At 40.0% G+C, this 23,710-nt stretch overlaps 1 protein-coding gene and 1 long non-coding RNA gene across 3 annotated transcripts in view; both read left to right on the top strand.

Moving 5' to 3' along the window:
- The first annotated feature begins 420 nt into the window (after positions 1-420).
- The window catches only part of LOC126994767 (uncharacterized), a 57,427-nt gene continuing 34,137 nt past the window's right edge, over positions 421-23,710 (top strand). Inside the window, exons 1-2 of one of the 2 annotated variants that reach the window (XM_050854046.1) lie at positions 421-579; positions 1,352-1,648. In XM_050854046.1, coding sequence (XP_050710003.1) covers positions 422-579; positions 1,352-1,648 — 455 coding nt within the window. In that variant the 5' untranslated portion in view covers position 421. The remainder of the gene's footprint in view (positions 580-1,351; positions 1,649-23,710) is intronic. The other variant, XM_050854045.1, reaches the window with a different exon arrangement.
- Positions 9,670-10,752, top strand: LOC126994769 (uncharacterized). The gene is made up of 3 exons (XR_007749576.1): positions 9,670-9,762; positions 9,881-9,966; positions 10,407-10,752. It is a non-coding gene; the product is annotated as an uncharacterized LOC126994769 (long non-coding RNA).

Raw genomic sequence — 23,710 nt, 5'->3', positions numbered from 1 at the left:
GGTGGAGTGTTTCCCATGTGGTATTGGTGTGCTGGATATCCCTTCACTGGTAGCCTGGTATACACTCCCAGGTCTTTATCTGCTTCTGTGGTGGATAGTGGAGTGTTTCCCATGTGGTATTGGTGTGCTGGATATCCCTTCACTGGTAGCCTGGTAACATACACTCCCAGGTCTTACTCTGCCCCTGTGGTGGATAGAGGAGTGTTTCCATGTGGTATTGGTGTGCTGGATATCCCTTCACTGGTAGCCTGGTAACATACACTCCCAGGTCTTTCTCTGCCTCTGTGGTGGATAGTGGAGTGTTTCCCATATGGTATTGGTGTACTAGATATCCCTTCACTGGTAGCCTGGTAACATACACTCCCAGCCTGGGAGTCCCAGGTCTTTCTCTGCCTCTGTGGTGGATAGTGGAGTGTTTCCTATGTGGTATTGGTGTGCTGGATATCCCTTCACTGGTAGCCTGGTAACATACACTCCTTGGTCTTTCTCTGCCTCTGTGGTGGATAGTGGAGTGTTTCCCATGTGGTATTCGTGTGCTGGATATCCCTTCACTGGTAGCCTGGTAACATACACTCCCAGGTCTTTCTCTGTGGTGGATAGTGGAGTGTTTCCATGTGGTATTGGTGTAATGGATATCCCTTCACTTGTAGCCTGGTAACATACACTCCCAGGTCTTTCTCTGCCTCTGTGGTGGATAGTGGAGTGTTTCCCATGTGGTATTGGTATGCTGGATATCCCTTCACTGGTAGCCTGGTAACATACACTCCCTGGTCTTTCTCTGCCTCTGTGGTGGATAGTGGAGTGTTTCCCATGTGGTATTGGTGTGCTGGATATCCCTTCACTGGTAGCCTGGTAACTTAAACTCCACGGTCTTTCTAAGACTCTGGGGTGGCTAGTGGAGTGTTTCCCATGTGGTATTGGTGTGCTGGATATCCCTTCACTGGTAGCCTGGTAACATACACTCCCAGGTCTTTCTCTGTGGTGGATAGTGGAGTGTTTCCCATGTGGTATTGGTGTGCTGGATATCCCTTCACTGGTAGCCTGGTAACATACACTCCCTGGTCTTTCTCTGCCTCTGTGGTGGATAGTGGAGTGTTTCCCATGTGGTATTGGTGTGCTGGATATCCCTTCACTGGTAGCCTGGTAACACTCCCAGGTCTTTCTCTGCCTTTGTGGTGGATAGTGGAGTGTTTCCATGTGGTATTGGTGTGCTGGATATCCCTTCACTGGTAGCCTAGTAACATACACTCCCAGGTCTTTCTCTGCCTCTGTGGTGGATAGTGGAGTGTTTCCCATGTGGTATTGGTGTGTGATATCCCTTCACTGGTAGCCTGTTAACATACACTCCCAGGTCTTTCTCTGCCTCTGTGGTGGATAGTGGAGTGTTTCCCATGTGGTATTGGTGTGCTGGATATCCCTTCACTGGTAGCCTGGTAACATACACTTCCAGGTCTTTCTCTGCCTCTGTGGTGGATAGTGGAGTGTTTCCCATGTGGTATTGGTGTGCTGGATATCCCTTCACTGGTAGCCTGGTAACATATACTCCCAGGTCCTTCTCTGCCTCTGTGGTGGATAGTGGTGTGTTTCCCATGTGGTATTGGTGTGCTGGATATCCCTTCACTGGTAGCCTGGTAACATACACTCCCAGGTCTTTCACTGCCTCTGTGGTGGATAGTGGAGTGCTTCCCATGTGGTATTGGTGTGCTGGATATCCCTTCACTGGTAGCCTGGTAACATACACTCCCAGGTCTTTCTCTGTGGTGGATAGTGGAGTGTTTCCCATGTGGTATTGGTGTGCTGGATATCCCTTCACTGGTAGCCTGGTAACATATACTCACAACTTTCTACTCATGCTCATCCCTATACTTTCCAAACCCTTATGCAGGGTTAACCAGCATCTTCACTCTTTCATCCCTCACGCTGGTAAACTCTGGAACAATCTTCCTTCATCTGTATTTCCTCCTGCCTACGACTTGAACTCTTTCAAGAGGAGGGTATCAGGACACCTCTCCTCCCGAAATTGACCTCTGATTTTGGACACTCCTTTAACCTCTGTTCGGGAACAGTGAGTAGCGGGCCTTTTTTTATTCTTTTCTTTGTGCCCGTGAGCTGTCTCCTTAGCTGTAAAAAAAAAAAAATAAATAAAAAAAAAAATTAGTTATACACTTTTAAGACTTGCCCGGAGATGTGATCCGGCCCTATGGCTTTCCTTCCATCTAAAGTTTCCTTCAGCGTCTACAGCTCCTTTCTCAACCTTTACATAATTTAGCTTCTCTTCAGTATGATTTTCGAGCCCCCTGTCAAAGTCGGTCTCTTTCGTAAGCACTTTATGAAAATTTTTATTTTAATATTTCTGGATCTTCTTCGTCCTTCTCGTAGAATACACTTTTTTAAGTGTTTCCGCTCCTGCATTTCTTTCTAACTTCCTTTTCCTTCCTTTCCTTCCTTTCCTTTCCCTTCCTTCCTTCCTTTTCTTTCCTTTCCTTTCCCTCCTTCCTACCTTCCTTTCCCTTCCCTTCCTTTCCTTTCCTCTCCCTTCCTTCCTTCCTTTTCTTTCCTTTCCTTTCCCTCCTTCCTACCTTCCTTTCCCTTCCCTTCCTTTTCCTTCCTTTCCTTTCCCTCCTTCCTACCTTCCTTTCCTTTCCTTTCCTTTCTCTCCTTCCTTCCTTTTCTTTCCTTTCCTCTCCTCCTTCCTACCTTCCTTTCCCTCCCTTCCTTTTCTTTCCTTTCCCTCCTTCCTTCTTTTCCTTTCCTTCCCTTCCTTCCTTCCTTTCCTTACCTTCATTAACCTTCCCTTCCTTCCTTCTTTCCTTTCCTTTCCTTTCCTGTCCCTCCCTTCCTTCCCTTCCCTTCCATTTATGAATTTGTAAAACATTTTTGGTTCTTCCTCACAACTAAAAACTATTCTTCTTTCAAATTTAGCTTCCTCTTCTCTCCTTATTTTCACATATTCTTTTTTTTTTTTATTATATTTTTCTCTGTTATTCTTATTTGGTCTTGTCTTTAAATTCAATTTCAATCCTCCTCTTCATATCAGTCCAGTCTACCCCAGCGAAAAACTCTTGAGTCAATGTAATCTGCCTTTGCGTAATATTTAATCCTTACTTTTCATCTGTGTGTGTGTGTGTGTTTCAATCTGACTGTGTGTGTGTTTATTTGCATTTTCTGAAGCTGTGTGTGTGTGTGTGTGTGTGTGTGTGTGTGTGTGTGTGTCAATCTGTCTGTGTGTGTGTGTGTGTGTGTGTGTGTGTGTGTGTGTGTGTGTGTGTGTCAATCTGTCTGTGTGTGTGTTTATTTGTATTTTCTGAAGGTGTGTGTGTGTGTGTGTGTGTGTGTGTGTGTGTGTGTGTGTGTGTGTGTGGTGTGTGTGCATGTGTGTGTGTGTTGAAGCTGTACAAACAGTAAATTGATTTATTGGGTTTCCAACAACGTGATGTAATAGACGTGTAAATACCAGCAGCCAAGTATTGGGGGAGCCAAGGCCCCGGGCGCGCGGTTTTTGGTGCGCCAAAATTGGACACCAGAATTTTGAATTGTAAGAAATATAAAATAAGAAAAATTTCTCCAGTTGAGTCAAAGTGTGATTTTAGCGCTGTTCCTATAAAGGACACACCTTTGAGGTCGCTGGTGTTCCACAACCTGACATTTGATAGCTACTTTTACCGAGGACTATATGATCACCAAATCACTGTGCTGCCCCAGGTGCCAAATTTTAAGATTCGCAACTGGTAAATACATTTCTTCTCGTAGAATTTCCTGTTAAAGCACAAAAGTGACACTGTAGTGCTGAAAACATGACACAAGCACACGGATGCTATTTCTACGAGTTTACAACGCGGACTGAGACTAGAACCAAGAATTACGAGACCAAGTAAGAACTGACCCAAAATCTTGCAAAATTCTTACATTTCTTGTTCTGGTGTGTCAGGTTTAAAATTCCCCAATTCTTGGGCTGGGTGTAGCCACTGTTCTGCTGGCCGCACCTCCATGAAACCTATGGCGATGACCATTTCCTGAGCTTCCAGTGGGTAACCCTGCCAGGTGGGGTGGACATGGAGCTCACGAGGTCCTGTTGTGTTACTGTTGCACCACAGACCATTTAAAGCATCACAGTATGATAAGTAAGAACTTCCCGGAATGAAAACATCATCGCCATCGTTACAAACAATTGAAACGATTCCAATTTTCAATATTTAGTAGAGGAAAAGGTCGTCTTAACCGTGTAGCAGAGAAGGGACAAATTTGTGCCATGATATAACCCCAAAACAGATGATACATAATCTGATCACAGATGCTTTGATATATATTATGAAACGGTTTGTGTGAGGGTGATTGTTTCTCATTTTTCTCGCTTAGAGGGACCACTAAGAAACATGATCCCCACTGCTTCCACCACCGGGTTAGGAAACTCTGTCGCATGCAATGACGCTAAGTAGCCAGTGCTGAAATGCTCCTAATGAACTGTAGATCCCGTAACTGTGACAAAACTAACTCGTGTCGTCCTTGACGGTATTGCTATTTTGCAATACGTTTAGGCCGCACTCACACCCAACTCACCTTATAAAATATGAAGACTGATCTCCCTGCTGCACCGACCTATACCCCAGGCCCCCACAGGACAAGGATAACCATCAGGTCACTTAGCTAGGATGGGGTTTCAGATTTAGTGGTCTGAGCCCGGTCGGCTGAGGTGAGGCCGGCCTTTGGTAGTACAGTAATCCCTAGTTTATCGTGGGGGTTAGGTTCCAGAACCCCCCGCGATAGGCGGAAATCCGCAAAGTAGCGACCTTATATTTATTTTATTATTTATATAATTTATATATTATATTTTATATATATTGTTTATATAAGCACGCATATCTCTGTGAATCTGTACTGCGTCGTTTAGGAGCCTTTTGAATCTGGTTGCCCAGAGAGAGAGAGAGAGAGAGAGAGAGAGAGATAGACATAAAAAGTAGTACCTATTAATTAACCCATCGTCTGTGATTGGCACAGTTGGCTTTCACTGGTAGCCTGGCAACATATACAGTACTCCCAGGTCTTTTTCTGCCTCTGTGTTGGATAATGGAGTGTTTCTCATGTGGTATTGGTATGTTGGATATCCCCTCCGAAGGTGGATGACTTTACATTTTCCTTCAGTGAATTGTAGCAGCCACCTTTTATTCCATTCCTGTAGCTTGGTGATGTCTTATTGTGGGAAATCGACAGTCAAGGGATTAAACAAGGACGCACGGCTCAACAAGCTATTTAAGCCGATCACTTTCCTCACTATAGAAAGACTACAAAATGAACACACTGGCTATAAACCACAAACACAAACTAGCAAGAACTGTTGCTTTATCGCCACCATCATCAACAAACTCCCTATGTCATGTTTTGACTTTGGGAAGTTGAAAAAGCCGTCTCATTTGGTAATCTTCCGGTCATGGGCAGAAAGAGTTGAGAAAGGCGACTTTGAGGACACACACCCCAGACAGAAGGACAAAGGCAACTCTGCCCAAAGGTGTGCACCGCACCATGGCGGAAAACTGGCCGAGGAAAATATCCGGAAATACACGAAAATGGCTTACCAGGCAGACTGTTACAGGGTTGAAGACGTGCTGACAGTGTGCTGATGGTGTTCTGGTGACGGGTGACAGTGTGCTGATGACGTGGTGTCAGTCTACTGATAATGTGCTGACAGTCTGCTGACAGTGTGCTGACAGTCTACTGACAGTGTGCTGATGAAGGACTTCTCTCACCACAGTCTGTCACTTTGTTTCGGACTTGATTTCGTTTGTGTCACACGCCCAAATTCACTTTCCATGTGGGTCGACATCACCCCTGGGGGCATATTGGCCTGGGAGGCTAGGCTGACTCAAAAGTCGACACTCTGTACCCATATAAGTGTCTAGATGTGCACAGGACCGTCCTTTCAATTGCGATTAATTACGGTAATTTGCAAACGCGTCTGATGCATCAACGGTATATAATTGCAAATCGCTTTTAACGCGTGAGACGTGTCAATGGTACTCTACGGGTTAAGAACAGTAGCAGTCTGGCAATCTTCAAGAAAGCGCTGAAGACTCACTTATTCACTAAATCCTACGACTTTACAAACGTGAGGATCAGGGTTCCAGTAAAGGAAATAAATGAAACATATACTCCTATTTTTCAAGGAATTACTTCTATACACACATAGATCATCCACAGTCTTTTCTGATACTTTGATTTGAAGCTGCTGTCATTTTTCTTTAAGCAATTTCAGTGAGGACATGTCCAAAACATGACATGATCTGGTTAAACTGTTAAGAGACTAGACAGAATTGTGGTGTGGTGCTGGCCATAGCTGGATGGCTGGCTGCAGTTGTCAGTCTTAGGACTGGCTCAAACAGCCAGCCAGGTTACTTCAACATGTGTTTTAAACTATTGTAGACAATATTGAGGTTTACGTTCATTTAATTATTTTCATTTATAAAAAATATATAAAATCAATTTAGATAAAAATCTGATTTGAATAAAAAATCCATTTTTTATTTAAAAAAATCAACAACCCTGGTGAGGATTGAGGACAACTTTGGGTGCTAATGTTACTGTTGTAATGTTGGCGGCCTGTGGAGCGCTGCGGCAGCGGCGGACAGGGCCTGAAACCTCATCACCGGTGAACTGAAACAGGTAAACTTGACATGGGTAAGCTTGGGTGTGATTCTGGAATAATACCAAGCTGTCACCTCAACCACAAAAGCTTGAAACAGGTAAACCTGACATGGGTAGCTTGGGTGTGATTCTGGAATATTACCTATCTGCCACCTCAGTAAATCTAAAAAGTACACTCCACCCCTCCAACACCCCAGCCCCCTACCCCGCCAAGACAAGCCTGGGGACCTGTGGGGAACCAGGGCTTTGGAGGAAGCCCAAATCACTGAAAATAGGCTTCCAAAATTTCCCTAGAAAATCTCAAAAGTAGGAAAGTTCCTAACGCATACTCCTGTAGTCTGTTACAATATGACCTAGCATTCGGTCTGTTGACGAATGTCAGGCATGTCATTGGATGGTGGGCATAGTGGCCCCCCACCCGCGCTGCGTAATTTCTGACAGGCCACGCCGCATGTCAAATATATTTAAACTACTCCAACCGAACTTTACGACCTGCTAATGGGGGGGCTTTGCCCCCCTGGACCCCCCCTGGTATATGCGACTTATTTCTGCGGAGGTATTTCTCGCAACACCGGCTGCATCGCCGCCGCAGCCACCACCAGAGGAGGCTACACATTCGTGAATATTATCCCATATTTTCAATGATAAATACTCCTTGAATTGAAATCTGAAAGAGTTTCCATGGTTGATGAACGTTTGTGGAAAAGATATATGAAGAGCTAGTGATGTTTCATAAGGTAGGTAATGAAATACTGGCACAGTACTAAAACTATTCCTAACCCATCAGTTAGCTTCATCAATCCTTGTAGGGAACCTTTGTTTTGGTGGTGGAAGGACAAATCACTGAAAAATTGGCTTCCAAAATGTCCTAAAAAATCAAATATAGGGAAAATTCCTAGTCTAAAGTAAGGAAAGTCCCTAACGTATACTCTTGTAATTTATTCAATATAACCTACCAGCCGCCATAGCAGTCTGTTGACAGTGTCAGGGGCGTAATTGGACGGTCACTGTAATGGAACCCCCACCCACACCGCCGCCGCCCCAATCCGTATAATTGAGCAACTCTTGGGAAATGTCATGTTTCATAAAAACATATGGTACAGTACTGACAGTTAACCCATCCACTTCTTGTAAGTTGATGGTAGATCGTGTTACCGAGTAGTTTGGGGTACAAAATGCAACAGATTTGTGACAGCTGTCATATAGGAGCCGTTAGTGACCTAACGATTGCTACGTATCACCCTGGCCTCCATTTTACTGAAACTATGAGTACGCGCGTCGAACAATATCCGGTTGGTTTGTGACACGTGACAAGCTTCATGCGACCGCTATTCACAAAACGCACATATGTCACACGCCGGGTCACTATTCAATTTTGGATAGTAATCGGTCCTTTTGTCTAACTACATGCATACCAATAAAGAGGTTGAATAGTCAGACAACACTTACCGAGAGGTGAAGTACAATGATATTTTGAGTGAGAGAGTGAGACTCTGGTCCATCCATCATGGCAGCGCGATGAAAACTGACTGAAAACATGCCTACGTGGTGCTGCCTGCGCAATTCAACCCGCATAGCTATACATCCTGAATATAATCTTTTAAAATTCTAAAATACAAATACTTGCGCCATTATGTGCTTTAATATAGCGAAGAAAATAACGTAGAAATCATAAAGACAGTTTTCTGTCGAAATTGTAATGATCCTTGTGCGTACTGACTTGGGAACTATATGGTTTGTATGGTGCACTGCAAGGCAGGTACGAGGCTCAGTCTGTGCATAGAGGCGCTCGTGAAACAATAACAATGGACTTAGAAAATCCAAGCACCCAACTTTATAATTAATGAGGCTTGCCCCCCTGGCCCCTCCCCAAGGTAAAACGTATACGAAAATGCATTATAATTAAAATTCTCTCACGTGCTAATTTACTACGAATATTGGTTTGGAGTGGTGCTCCCTAAGATTAAACCTGAAATAATACCAAGCTGTCACCTCAGCCACAAAAAGCTTGAAACAGGTAAACATGACATGGGTAGCTTGGGTGTGATTCTGGAATATTACCAAGCTGTCACCTCAGCCACAAAAGCTTGAAACAGGTAAACTTGACATGGGTAGCTTGGGTGTGATTCTGGAATAATACCAAGCTGTCCCAGCCAGCACACACATGGGGCCCACATGGGATTTCCATGGGTATTGGTGGGATTGGTGGGCATGGGTAGGGGATGGGGAAATGCATGGGTTTCATATGGGACTCAGGTGGGTTTCCACAAAAGTAAATATTTTTCTTTTGTACTATAAGAGCTCAGGAAATTGTCTAAACGACCGAGAAAATTTTCCAAGAGACAATTATTAAAAAATATACACGTGACTTGGCAGACAAATGATTTATGGGTACAACGTGGGACCTATGTGGGTTTCCCACACATATATATTATTTCTTTCATTAATACTCCAACAATGAAATGTGTTGTCAGAACTATTGTAAAGTTATCTTGGAGGCAATTCCTTTAAGAATTATATGTTGTCTGGCAGATGAATATGGGTGCAACATGGGACCCATGTGGGCTTCCCACAATGGTATATTACAACTGAAATGGCTGTACGAGTGCTTAATTGTTTTTGTAGGCAAGAGAAACAGGCAATTAGTGCAGACTGTAACCGAATCTGCATGGCAATGATATTTTTCGCGGACTGCCTTGCCGTAAAATCAAAATACTCGTTACGTAATGTTTTTTTTCCCGAAATGTTAGAGTAATACTGAAATGAGGCCAACAGATAGTTTACAGACGTATCAGATGATTTCTTCTTGTCGCAATTTGTAAAATTATATATTATCTTGCTTTAAATATTATTTATTAAGTATTTTGTAATGGTTATTGACATTGACTTTTTTATATGATAAAAAAGTGCACTCTTTATATGCAATAATATTTTTCATTGTTGAACTAGAAGATGCATTATATTATAACCCAGCAGAGATTTAAAAAGTCGACATTCATTTTAGCCCAGCAGTTGCTGTAAACACAGTACAACTACAGCAAGAGCAAGAGCTGGGGCCTGGCGGGAACATAACAGTTTGCGTATTTTCCACCTACATTATCAAGCTACTGTGACAGCAAGTCAAAGGTGAGCTGTCTTATATTGCACTTGAATATGTTGTGAATATTCTTTAATGGTTATAGCTATATATGATGCCTTCCATAGCCTGTAAAGAAAGAAATGTTAAAAAGTGCTGTCTTTGCAGATTTTCAAAGCCATCCCAGCCACTGTCCTGTCTCCCAACAAGTGCCAAGAGGCACTGATTCAATACTTCGCTGCCGCAGCCTATAGGTATGTATTATATGTGGAAAGTACATTTCGCACGGTTGTGATAGTAGTATATAAAGAGGTGGTGGTGTAGAGATAGAAGTGGTAAGGTGGTGGTCAAGGTGGTGGTGGTGGTAGTTTTTGGTGGTGATGGTGGTGGTGGTGTTGTGGTGGTGGTAGTTTTTGGTGGTGATGATGGTGGTGGTGTTGTGGTGGTGGTACAGTATTATTACCTTGTGTCAATATACTAAGTCTTGAGTAACAAGGACATGTGAATGAATATTAATGAATGTAATAGCATATGAGGTTTAAATCTCTGAAAACAGCCTGTGTTTTACAGAGTAGAAACACCTGCAAGGTCGTTCCAGTGGCTGGACGATATGGAAAATTATGAAATATATATTGTGCAAGAACAAAGAGAAAAAGAATAAAGGCTAAATTGTGGTCTTATTTGTTGATTTCAGGTGAATGTTCTAGGTGAGATTGGAGGGATGAACACTGATGAATATGTGAAGTGAGTAATGAAGTTCATAATAAGTGACACACTGACCACAAAACTGAACATGTCTTGAAGGAACAACAAGAAGGCATTTGGCTCCACAAACTTATTCGAGACTGTTTAGGGTAAGTATTTTTTTCACATTTCCTTATCTATCTATCTATTTTTAAAGTCAACACTCACACATAGGTCTATTAACTGTGATTTAGTAAAACAGAAAAAAGTAAAACTTAACTAGAGGTGGGAGAGTTGGATCATCTCTAAGGATGCCATAAACAGCAGTAAAACAGGTCACAGCATGCATTCACTACTTAGCCAGGTAAATATGGAGAATCACTCCGTGTCTTCAATATACAATATTACGCCTCCATATTATAGTTAAGGGATGAAATACATGTCCCTTAACCATAATATGAAGGCGCAGGTACTTAAAAGTAAAGAAAAAGTCCCTTAAAGGAATAATATTCACGAAAGGGTAGCCTCCTATGGCAGCGGCAGTCCGCCAGAGTTACGAATAATATCTCCTCGCAAACATAAGTCGCATATTCACTACTCCCCTTCCCCCAGCAAGCATATTTAAGCTACTCCAACCAAACTTTACAATCTGGCAGGGGGACTGCATCCCCCCTGGACCCCCCTTACATTTACTGGATGGAATATATGAATATGCTACCTATTTTTGCCATAGGAGGCTACCCTTTCGTGAATATTATTCCTTTTGGGACTTTATCTTACAACACCTGTGCCTTCATATTATGGTTAAGGGACATGTATTCATAACTATAATAATATCGTATATTGGAGGCAGTAGTGATTCTCCATATTACCCTCAACCTAGTAGACCTTATTAACTTTTGTTGTTTTAGTCGTTTGATTCTACTTTTGTAAGTTTTGGAATATATAATAGTAACCACATTTTTTTCTGGTTCTAGGAGGAGTGAAAAAGAACTCACAAACGTCAGACTGCACGAGAAGAAATGTGGAGCATGCGGTGGCGAAGTGGTTGATTGGTGGAAGAGATCGCAGTGGCAATCGCATGCGAAGGGATACTGGTGCAACATTGTCTGCTAATTAGAATACCTATATATGTAAATCTTATGCAAAAGGAGGTTTAATTACATCAACAATAGGTTCCTTAGTTTTGTTTACATGTCGTAATTTGTTACAGATGATTCCAATCACAATATAGGTATAGATGTATTTCTGCCAAAGGAATTCTGTATTCTGTATTACTTTTATCTATATCTATCTATCTATAGCTCTGACGCCTCATTCCCTCCGGGAATATCCCCCTAGGCCTAGGGCAGTGGTTCCCAACTTTTTTTTTTTTTTTCAGGCGACCCCAATCATGTACCTCTAGACATGACTGCGACCCCACTAGTTTAGTTGTATATGTGTTATAATATAATAATACCATGTTTGATATTTTGAGGTCTTGGGGACCCCAGGAAAAATGCTTAGCGACCCCAGGGTTGGGAAAGGGGGCTCTAGGGGGTGGCCACGGCAGAAAAGCCATAGTACTATTACTACTATTATTACAATTATTCTGTATTACTTGTGTTTATATATTACTGATTAGTAGATTTTGTTTCATAATATTCACAGTATATTTTAGAAGATTATATTTTTTATGATATAAATATATGGAACAATTTTATAGCAGACAGTCACAATATAAACACTGTCAATTTCATTTTACTACCAAAATCATATTGTGCTTTTAAAGAGTTTTGTTAATGTGGAAGAAAATAATCATTCAGTTTTGAAGCATGTATAAATAAATAAAGTTAAGTTGAATCATTTGATTATTATTCATATAACTTTGAGATATGTATAGCCGTTGATATTGGGCTTTAGGCAATTCAACAGAAAATGAACATAGAACTCTCTCCTATGCTGTATGTACTTTTAAACACTAACATCACTGTTTCATTGGAGGACAGGGGTATGGGTATACTCGTATAATGTTGAAGACTGCCTCTGCTTTCTGTTTTCAGTGACTATGTCAAAAGCCCTTTATCAGTGGTACTGCACCAAATATATGCAAGATATCCCCATAAATTCAATGGCATGCCCATGCAATACCCATATGGATCCACCATATCCCACATTTAACCCACTTGGGCAGCCCACCTGAAACCCACATGAATCCCGTGGCCAAATTTATCTGGGCCCCATGTGGGCAGCCACATGGGGCCCATAAAGTAGCCCACAAAGACCCACGTGGGTCCCATCATCCAGTGCTGGCTGGGGTCACCTCAGCCACAAAAAGCAGAAACAGGTAAACTTGACATCAGTAGCTTGGGTGTGATTCTGGAATTACTGACCCATCACCTGAACCTCCCCAAAAAGCTTGAAATAGATAACCTTGTAATACGCACTGGATGGGCGTGGAGGCGTGGGGGCACTGGGTGGGCGTGGAGGCGTGGGGGCATTGTGGGGGCACTGTGTGGGCGTGGGGGCACTGTGTGTGCGTGTAGGCGTGGGGGCACTGTGTGGGCGTGGAGGCGTGGGGGCACTGTGTGGGCGTGGATCGAGTCGTGGGCGGCGTGGCAGACTCCGCTCCGTTGCTCTGTTTACTAGGGGTGGGCAGGTAACGGGACCAGTACCGGTACTAACAGTACCAACTAAACGGTACGGTACCGGTACCAGATTGCTCAGTACCGGTACCTGTTGCTCAACTTTATTTATTGGATTTATTGATCATTCTTCATGTCCGATTTTTTTAGGTTGCTGCTAAATATTGTTATTGTTATTAGACTATGATCGAGTACATCCATAATAACTATACATGCTATTTTCTATCGAAAAATAAATATTCGCTTCATTCAGAGAGAGAGAGAGAGAGAGAGAGAGATCACCACTCAGTGAGTGGATATCTCAGTGATATGGAGTACTCGACTACTCGATCATAGTCTAATAACAATAAAAATATTTATTAGCAACCTAAAAAGAAAAAGAATCGGACATGAAGAATTATCCAGTAACTCAATAAACAAATAAAATAATAAAATAATGGAAACAGGGCTGTGATGGAAACGGAAAGCGGGACAAAATGGTGGGAACTTGGGAGACGGTCAGCAGGGCAGTGACTCAGCGTCTACACCAAAGAGACTATACACGAAGAGATAGTGGTATGTGGTAATTCCTCAGGCGTGCGGAAGTAGCGCCATCTATTACAGCCACCAAAACGTCACTTTTCAGGGTAGCTTTACTATTTTTAAGTACCTGCCACAGCACCCTATCCTGCCTTTATTTGTTATTTTCATTATTGTAAAATGATTTACGAATAGGGTAAAGAAAATATATTTGCTCTTATGTTTTATTAATATTATTTACACTATATCAATTTGTTATTTTGGGAAAATATAATGTGTAAGCATTTTCTAAATATATATATATATATATATATATATATATATATATCTATATATATATATATATATATATATATATATATATATATATATATATATATATATATATATATATATATATATATAGTGTGTGTGTGTGTGTGTGTGTGTGTGTGTGTGTCGCAAATATATACAGTGCATCAGATACAAGCAAATCTAAAAACATTCTATGATTACTACAATGCCTTTGCAACATGCTCTGAGCTGAGTAAAAATATCATACTGCCACATAATGGCAAGCAGCATTGTGCACTGTTTGGCAGAGCAGATAACAAAAGCTAAGCATTACAGCTGAAATAAACAATGGCAGACACCCAAAGCATTAACTGAACATGATCTGATTTATAACAGGCAAAATCTACTATGGTGTATTACATGCAATAATAACTGTATAAAAGTTGCAAGGCACATCAATATAAAAGCATCATAAGACATGCTGACATACATGATGGAGGATATCAAGAAGGTAACACATGAGTTGTCTTAAATGGAATGCAATAACTTGGTGGTCCTGGGAGACAGCTGGGCATGGAAGTAAAAATGGAATGTAGGACACAGTATGATCTCACAAGCTCTGACCTTGGCATCAGCCAGTGTCCTGAAGATATTAAGCTCAGTAGGCACAACTGTGCAGTGGAGGCACATATTATGATGAAAGCAAATGAGACAAAACCGGCAACTAATAGTGTAAGAAAATAGCAGGAAAGTTATGCTGCAGTATGTGACATACCAAATTACAGGGCAGAGTGATTTGTTTTTCAAGGGCCACATCAGTAAACAAGTAGCATTTATTGCAGGAACAGTAAAACAATATTTGTTTTTTAGCACACATTAAAGTTGGATGTAACAAAATTATTTGAAATGAAACTCCTTGAACTAGACAATTCAACAAACCACTCTGTCTCCCCCCAAAAATAAGCATTATTTTTCACAAGCTTTACAAGGCATTAGTCAAGAATATCAACTGGCATTATATTTTGTCAAATAACAAAACAAAAAAACAACAAAAAAAAATATATATATATAAAATAAATAAATAAATATATATATATATATATATATATATATATATATATATATATATATATATATATATATATATATATATATATATATAAATATAAATATATATATATATAAATAAATAAATAAATAAATAAAAAAATAAAAAAATATATATATATATATATATATATATATATATATATATATATATATATATATATATATATATATATATATATATATATATATATATATATATATCTTTGTGTATATCATATAAAGCAGAAAAAAATCATAACATGCTATAGTACAAACACGATTACTCCTGGACGCCACATCAATGATGCCAGCCATGTGATGAAATTATATGCTGTATTTCACATCGTGAAACCCAGCCAAGTGTCACTGCAGCACATATTAGGTAAGGCAGACACCAAGGGTTTGTTACCTGAACAAGATTAATTATAACAGGCAAAATCCACAATAAAGCATTGCATACTGTTTGGCAGGGCAGAGAACAAAAGTTTCCAAGCATTACACCTGAAATAAACAATGGCAGACATCCAAAGCTTGTGAGCTGAACAAGATCTGATTTATAACAGGCAAAACCAACAATGGTGCGTTACATGCAATATCTGGCAGGGCAGATAAATAATTCCTTGCATTACAACTGGAAAGAAAGTGGCAGACATCCAAAGCTTGTGAGCTGAACAAGATCTGATTTATAACAGGCAAAACCAACAATGGTGCGTTACATGCAATATCTGGAAGGGCAGATAAATAATTCCTTGCATTACAACTGGAAAGAAAGTGGCAGACATCCAAAGCATTAAATGAACAAGATCTGATTTATAACAGGCAAAACCTACAATGGTTCATTATTTTCAATATTTAGCAAAATATATTGAAAAAATTTCTTGGCATAACAAAAGCAACAACAAATAATGGAAAACATCCAAATAGTGGTGGAATTGTGATAATTTCTGAAAACAAAATAACATCAAAATCAATTAATAAATTTATTATACCAATTAATATCAAAAACATTTGTTCAACATGCTGCAAGAAATTAGGGAGCAGACCTCACATGCAGGATAGATTTTCAGCTTCAGAGATAGGCAAAGCAGGCAATATATGATTATTATGTTGCAATAGACAATGAAAAAGCATTGATGCATTAAGCTAGAAAAAAATCACTTGAAGAAAACATAAGGCACAAAAACCCATCCCCAGCTGTCGTACATTCACACCATTAGGTTACAATCATTCACACTATCAATCCTGAAGACTGAAATATTATGCTGTAAAAGAAACTTATAAATATCATGAGTAAATTTATAATTTATAAATATATCCCTAACTATTGTTATTACTAATGCTGCAATTTAATTAATTTCCTATTTTTTTTCATTTTGGGAAGGGTCTGCTCCCTATTCCTCCATTTTAGTTTGTAGTATATCCTTAATTTTATGTAGATGAGGTGAATGTTTTCAGTTAGCTGGGTGGAACACAGGTGCAGAGGACTTAGAAATTCATGATTATTTAATTTAGACAAGAGCATTTGGGAAACTCTAGTGCCCAACATTGCCTTCTCCAGTGTTGCCTGGAGAATGGCTTCAACTTCATGAAAGTGTTTAAAAACACTATCACTGGGCACAGAGAGTCCCCCAAATGGAATATCTGGATTGTTAGAAAAGGCTTTAAAATAACAAAATAAATTTCTGTTGTCAAGTTGTTGTTTTACATCCAACAGATGCTCCCTGCAATGTTGACAATTATGTTTTTTCAAAAATTTTTACAAGTCCAGCCAACTACATAAAACAAAGCATTGACCTCAGCAGGTGGCATGCTTGCTACTGACTCCTCATTGTCCGAGTCTGTATCCGAAGGGGGCAAATCTGCATCACAGTTTGAGGTTACGTTAAGGAAGTATGACTCATCCGCCTCACAGTTACTTGTCTGGGGAACTTGTGAATAATAATTGGTCCTTACTGACTTGAGGCCCTTCATAAAATTGTAGGCAGTGGGATGGTCACAGTTCCCAAATCTAACCCTCAGTCTGGCAAACAGATTTTCAAGACAGCCTGATTTAATCGCCGAGTGAGGAGGTACTTTGCTTGATAACTCTGCAGATCTTGCCACAGAGCATCAAGTGCTGTCAAGTTGATGAGCCAGCCATTTACACAGTGAATGCGTACATGAGGTGGAGCACAGACCTTTAATGACAACAAGTAATCTTTAGTCTCTTTTATGATTTTCATATGACATGAATTTGAAGTAATGGCAGTAAGGGCATCTTTATAATTATAAATGGATGAACTATTGAAACAATCAAACAAAATGTCCACCTTATCTATGAATTCTGCAGTATAGATGGCTTTCTGTGGTAGCATTCCTGATGTTGAATGAACGAAAATTCCTGCCGCCACAGTATGACTCATCACTTTGGCAGCAAGATTGACACGCATTTTTTAAAAGCCTTCACCACACATATGTTTGCTGCTCAATTTAGGAGCAAGTCTAATACTTTGTTGCTGATCTTTTTCAAAAAACTTTTTTATGTGATCCCATGAAATTTTATTTTCTCCAATTTTAATATCATATTTGAGAAGTGTGTTCCTCAGGCTTTTCAAAAGATGTGGAGAATCAAAAAAAAAGTGAACCTTCTCAACATCGACTGTAAAGGAAGGATTTTCAGTTGTCATGCCAGAGTCTGGAACAAGGAACGATGCACTCCCTCTTGATCACAAACTGTAAACATAACTCTGTGTCCCGTGTCCTTGACTTTTATTATTGCTGTTTCATACAGTTCCCTGAATTTACAAGTTTTAATCCCTCCCGAATAAAAGAAACATCCTAAAACAAGTTTCCATCTTTTCAATAAGCCCTTAACCATGAACACAGTGCATGATTTGCTGGTTTCAAACTCTTCCATGCTCTCGAAATCCTCCCTTCCTATGATAGAATCAGAGGCTTTGTCAAAATGCAATGATTCTTTAATACTCATGGCATCAAATGCAATCCCACAAAGTGTCTCTTCTTTTGACAAAGCCTGTGCTCTTTTCTTCAGGGCTGTCAGAGTCTGTTTGCTCCAGCCAACATTTAGTGAAATACCCCTGAGCCATGAGTGAAGTATTGAAACTGAAGGCAAGTGAAATACTGTGCTGAGAAATCGATAAGCCTTTGGACTTTGATAGTACAAGGCCAGAGCAAACCTCCTCTCTTGTACCCCATATCTCCTACCAGGCTTAGATCTTGCAGCATGTTGAACCTGTCCTTTGAAAAAATCCACCACTTTTGGATCTAGGAAATTGCTGGCTTTGGCCAAAAACTGCCCAGGAGTGGTAATGGCCTGAGCTTTGAGCTGCCTCACCTGCCGGCGCAGACGGCAGACCGTCTTCTGCAACAATTGCAGTTTTGATGTCTCTGAAAATGCATACACCAATATTAAAAGTTAAATTTCACAGCACTCTTCTCACAATTCTAAATAATAAAATATGTGCATGTTAATGCATTATTATTGCTATTAGGACAGTGAATCCAAGCAATGACATTTTATCTGCACGCCAGCTTAGACTGGAAAGGCTTTAGTTAGATTACCTGACAAGAGTAGTATTTCCAGATGGGGGAGAGGGTACAACTGGAGACTTGACAAAAATAATATCAAGATCTACATGCACTGATGATCCATATACATCTCTGGTGTTCAATCTCTACTGAAACATACGTCAAAATGGTGCCACACTAAAAATCTAAAAATTCTCTGTTTCTGCAATGTTAGTCCTACCCAAATCCTGCCTGCTGTCTAACTTTCCTTTTTACAATTATAATCCATTAAACTGGTGGTCTCCGGGATGTGCCACTTTACCCAACAAACTAATCCTTATTACTTATTAAAACCATTTGAACACTTGCATAGATCATAATTCAATTATTATCCCAGCTCCTCCACATGTCCATCCAGTGTAATGTGGGTGATGTGGAATGGTTCAGCCTCATGTCTCCCATGCATACATTAAGTTTAGAGAATAATACTGTTCCTTGTAGCTCCCATTTCCTGATACTCACGACTATCCCTTTAAGAATAATGTATGAAGAATCACATTTTTTGGTTTCATAATACAAGGAAAAGCCTGAGTATGTGATTAAAGATGGGATATTAAATAGCAGGGATATTGACCTCATTTCTAGGGTGCTGCCATGTTTGGGAGTGAATGGTAAACATGATCACATCAGTAGCATGGACAAATGTTTGTTAGTGGCACTTCAGGGTTATGCTACCTCTTCAAAGCTTGACCAGTCATGGTTTAAAGTGGAACAGGATAAACAAGAGACAGGCAGGTATTTGTGGACACTACTGTTACTATCAATTGCCAACCTATGGCAAAATTTGAACCTATGCTATCAAGAACATAAGACCTATGTTCTGATCACTCACTACTGCCATAAGAATATAGTAAACAGTTTAAATGTCATTCAAAATATCAACCTTTTACATATATTTTCTTAAGATATGTAACAGTTAAATATTGAACTCAATTTGTATGCAGGGATGTGAGGTATATTGTTAGCTGTAATGTTTCCAACACATTAAATGTGGTCATAACAACACTGAACAGTAACTAGAGGATAAATTATCATTGAGCACAAGAGGTTGCTTACTGTATTTTGGTGAGCTTGATGGCCGAGTCGGGTTTCCTCCAACCCCTTCAGTTTCACACCCTGTTGAGAGGCAATTTCTTAATCACAGTGAAAAATGGATGCAAATGGTCACTAAAATTAATTATTATACTCAGCGTCACAAATTTTGGCACAGAATTTAGAAGGACTACCAGACTTGGCGTGAGTTTCTGTTGAGGTAAATGATCCCCTTCACTCATTGGGCTATATGTACATTGTTTTAATGTGCATCATTGTTACGTTAAACGATGATGATGCTGATGTATTATTGTCTTTTTTTGTCATTTTATAGGGCAGGACTACTAAAGTAAGGCTATTAGCATCAACTTTCTCTCTAAATCAGCATTGCTATCAGCTATATGTAGAGTTATTCTTATAATTACTCTTCCTGCTGATAATGGAGATGCATGTCAGGATTAAGCATCACATACAAGGAAAGAATTGTTATATAGGGAAACAGGGAACTTTTAGGTTCACATAATAGACAAGGTTTGTTATACACAAAAAAATTGGATGCTTCAGATGTTAAAGATTTTTGGATATAACATCACCCCCCTCCTCCAAATTGGTTCTTTAAAGCAAGGGTTGACTATAGCTGATTATTTTTGCGGCAGGTTTCATGACACTTTTTAATGCAAAGCATCTGGAAATTAATGACTATTACGAAATACGTCTCATGAGTAGCTACTAAACTTGACAGCCTGAAAGGATGCACCATCAAAGACTGTAAAGGACAAATGTATTATATACAAAATAACATGGTTGTGATAAAAAAATAAAAAAAAAGCTATGACAATATCAAATCATTTCAGGATACATAAATTAGCAGTTATATGAAGGAATTCTACAACTCTCCCGGGATGCCTAAGTTAAATAAGTGAGGGAATTTAATTTCCTTCCTTTTGTTTGTGTAAAATGATGCGGACATATGCATGCCTAATGTGATGAGTATAAATTTATATGATGGTGAAATATCATCCACAAGGTAGGATGGTCCACGCTCAAATGCTGATTCAAACTATCAATCGCATTTCATTAATAGCTGCAATTTCCTTGAAGCAACCAAACATTCAGTGAGAAAGTACTGTTTGTAATGATTCTGTTGCAATGCTGTGGTGGTCTGTTTCACAGCTTTTTCATCAAAGCAGAGGAGTTATTCCCTCTCCCTCTGCTTCAGAGGAGCATGATGGTGTGCTGCTCTTGCATGATTTTGTGGAGTCATAATTAGATTAATAACACAACAATCAATAAAAACTAATAGTATTCATACCAAAATCAGCACGTGGAGCTGGTGCAGTGCAATGGGGCGCACACTCGTCAGGGTCAGTCTGCAGTTCATTTTCATGTGTGGCTTGGGGGACACTGAGCAGCTGTGTGTGGGGTTGGATACTACCACATTCCTCAGGGGGTGGCTGAGTTCTGTTTAACTCCACCTGTGGCCTCTTTCTTGGACTCTCCTCTTGGGCTGCCACATTCTCGTGGGTGTTACCGAAACCTGTGTTCGGATCTGTTGGGATGTGGTTTTGTTAGATGTGGAATAATATTCGACAGAGAAACATGGAAGGAAACGGAAGAGTATGTCCACATGGTAAAATACAGAGATGAGAATTGCCAAGTGGGTTTGTTGGTGTACCCGGAATTAAGAGGCCAGGTGATGTTATGATCATGAAGGAAGAGTTATGGGGTATGATATAAACTGACTTCATTAGTTAAGTGATTAGAAGAGGTATATTGAAATTATTTGGATACTGAAAGGATGTACATATTGGGACAACTGGGTGAGAAGGGAAAGAGATGCAGATTTTGATGATGTATAGCTAGTTACACCAATGAACACTTAGGACATACACATTCACAAAGGCCACAACTTTGGCTGCTAGACGGAAAAGCACTAGATTTAAAGTGCTAGGACACTGAAGGGATTAATAATAAGAAAAGCAATAATAATAAATGAGTATAGCTAAATATAGTTATGATATTTTTGTTCATGTTACTATTAGTATTAGAAATTTTAAACACTAATGATATATTAATATAAATATTGATAAATCAATGAAAATTAATACATTAATTGTATTAATACTACCACTAGTAATATTAACACTGCACCTAAAAGACTGAGCAAAACACTGAATCTGAAATAAAACGATAATTGAGCTGTCTCTGTCTGAAAGTTATGTGAAGCTTGCTCCATGCACCGTGATAGGAATGGCATGGATGTAGCCAGGTTGCTGAGATACTTATGGTCACCAACCACTTGTATGGCACCAATTAGTGTTGGAAGCATTGGCGGCCAACATCAGAATGAGCGATTCATCATAATGCAAGATTACCAGGAAAAAACATGAAGTAAAGGATGTCAGTGACACAGACAACATTAAATTGCAAACTTGAAAATCACCAAAGTATGAAGATAAGTAAAGCAACAACAATAATAATGAGCATGGCAAGATATTAATGGCTTATTACAATGTAAAGTAATTACCATAATTAATTTTCACTAACCATAATGTGGCAGCACAATCTGTGTAGAGGAGAGTTCCAACTCCATTGGCTCCAAGTCAATGGCGGCTGCATTGTGGGATGATGCTGAGGTAAGCAAATCAATCAAAAGTAAGTGATAATGATTACAAAACTACTATTTGTTCTTATCTGTCAGGTGAATACACTCAACCCATCAAGTGTGGAAATCTAACTTTTGTTCAATGCATCAAGGTTTCTTGCACTATTAGTCTATTACCAACTCATGCATTGCATTTGGTACACAAGAAAATGTTGTGACTATTACCCAGTGGGTGGCTGCTCCTCATGGCCATCTGCAAAATAGATAATGGGTATAAGTATTACATTTACTAACACACACACACACACACACACACACACACAAACACACACACACATGAGAGAGAGAGAGAGAGAGAGAGACCCGTGAAAAGAGGCACCACATTCTTTTCAAGTATTTTGCGCCATTAAAACACAACTAAAACTACAAAAGAAGTACTTAAACAATGACAGCACGATTCAGCTCAAGGAGACTTTAGAACAGGAGAGGGGGCCTCTATGGGAGACCGTGGGCGGGTGGTGGTGTATGTCGGTTGCAACAGATGGCGCAGGTGCAGCGTTGTTTACATCCAGGCGCCTCCCCCCTCCAGACACAGACCCCCTAACCCCAGTACCCATCAGCAGAGTTGCTACATGGGATCAAGCACCAAATGTTGCTACTTTTTTCTTCAGTCTGGTTATTTCCCATTTTAAATACAAAAAAAAATATAAAAAAATAAAATGAACAGTAAGAACTAAATATATTTATCAGGTAGATATAGCCTGACTGCATGTCATGTTAGTAATGCTATATTATTGTACCGTAGTTATATTACTTTATCTGCATTTGTGGGAGGTTATCAGTGGTTAGATGTGCTTTATGTGTTTTGACTGTCTGTATACACACAGGAATGAACCGAGGTTGTACCCCAACTGCCTTTCTGTCAAAACATGATTTTCTCTCAACCTCAGTGTTTTAGCAGCACATGACTTAAGTCCTCCAGTAATTATTTACATAGATTTGTTGGTTTGTAGGGGGAAAGAGTGGGTGGATAAGATTACCTTGGGCTAACCGATATACTGGTTATTATAGCGCTACTTCCAGACGTCTTTCTCAGATCAACGGCAACGCTGCCGTCATTCAAATATCAACACACCGGCCCCTCGTGTAACTGCCCGCCATGGCTCCAAATCTCAAATGTGCGGCCTGCTGTGTTTGTGGGAAGAAACGGAGAACACACCCTGGTGTGAAGCTCCATTATTCCCAAAGGATGCCAGACGGTAAGTGAAGATATATGTGGAAATTCTGACTTCTAACTTCCGCAAAATAATGAATTTCTGCGAGCAACTAGACACAACAGTGCTCTGAAGGCAAGCGAAATACGTAATGTATATTATACACAAGCCATTCAAGCAGTCCACAGATCCCCTTAGACAACACTGGGGTGACTGTTCTTCAAGATAATGCAAGGCACCTACTTATAACCGTCCTCATCTTAAGGTCTATGATTTTTTCAACCCTAGATTTTATGTTGACGTGAAAGATTTATGGACCGATTTATGTATTATACTGAGCAGTGAAGTTACTTTTCAATGCATCGATGCAGCCCCACAGGCCTGGTTGGAG

This window comes from Eriocheir sinensis, unplaced genomic scaffold (assembly GCF_024679095.1).
Source record: "Eriocheir sinensis breed Jianghai 21 unplaced genomic scaffold, ASM2467909v1 Scaffold87, whole genome shotgun sequence".
Taxonomy (NCBI): domain Eukaryota; kingdom Metazoa; phylum Arthropoda; class Malacostraca; order Decapoda; family Varunidae; genus Eriocheir; species Eriocheir sinensis.
This window is presented reverse-complemented; position numbering and strand designations above follow the sequence as displayed.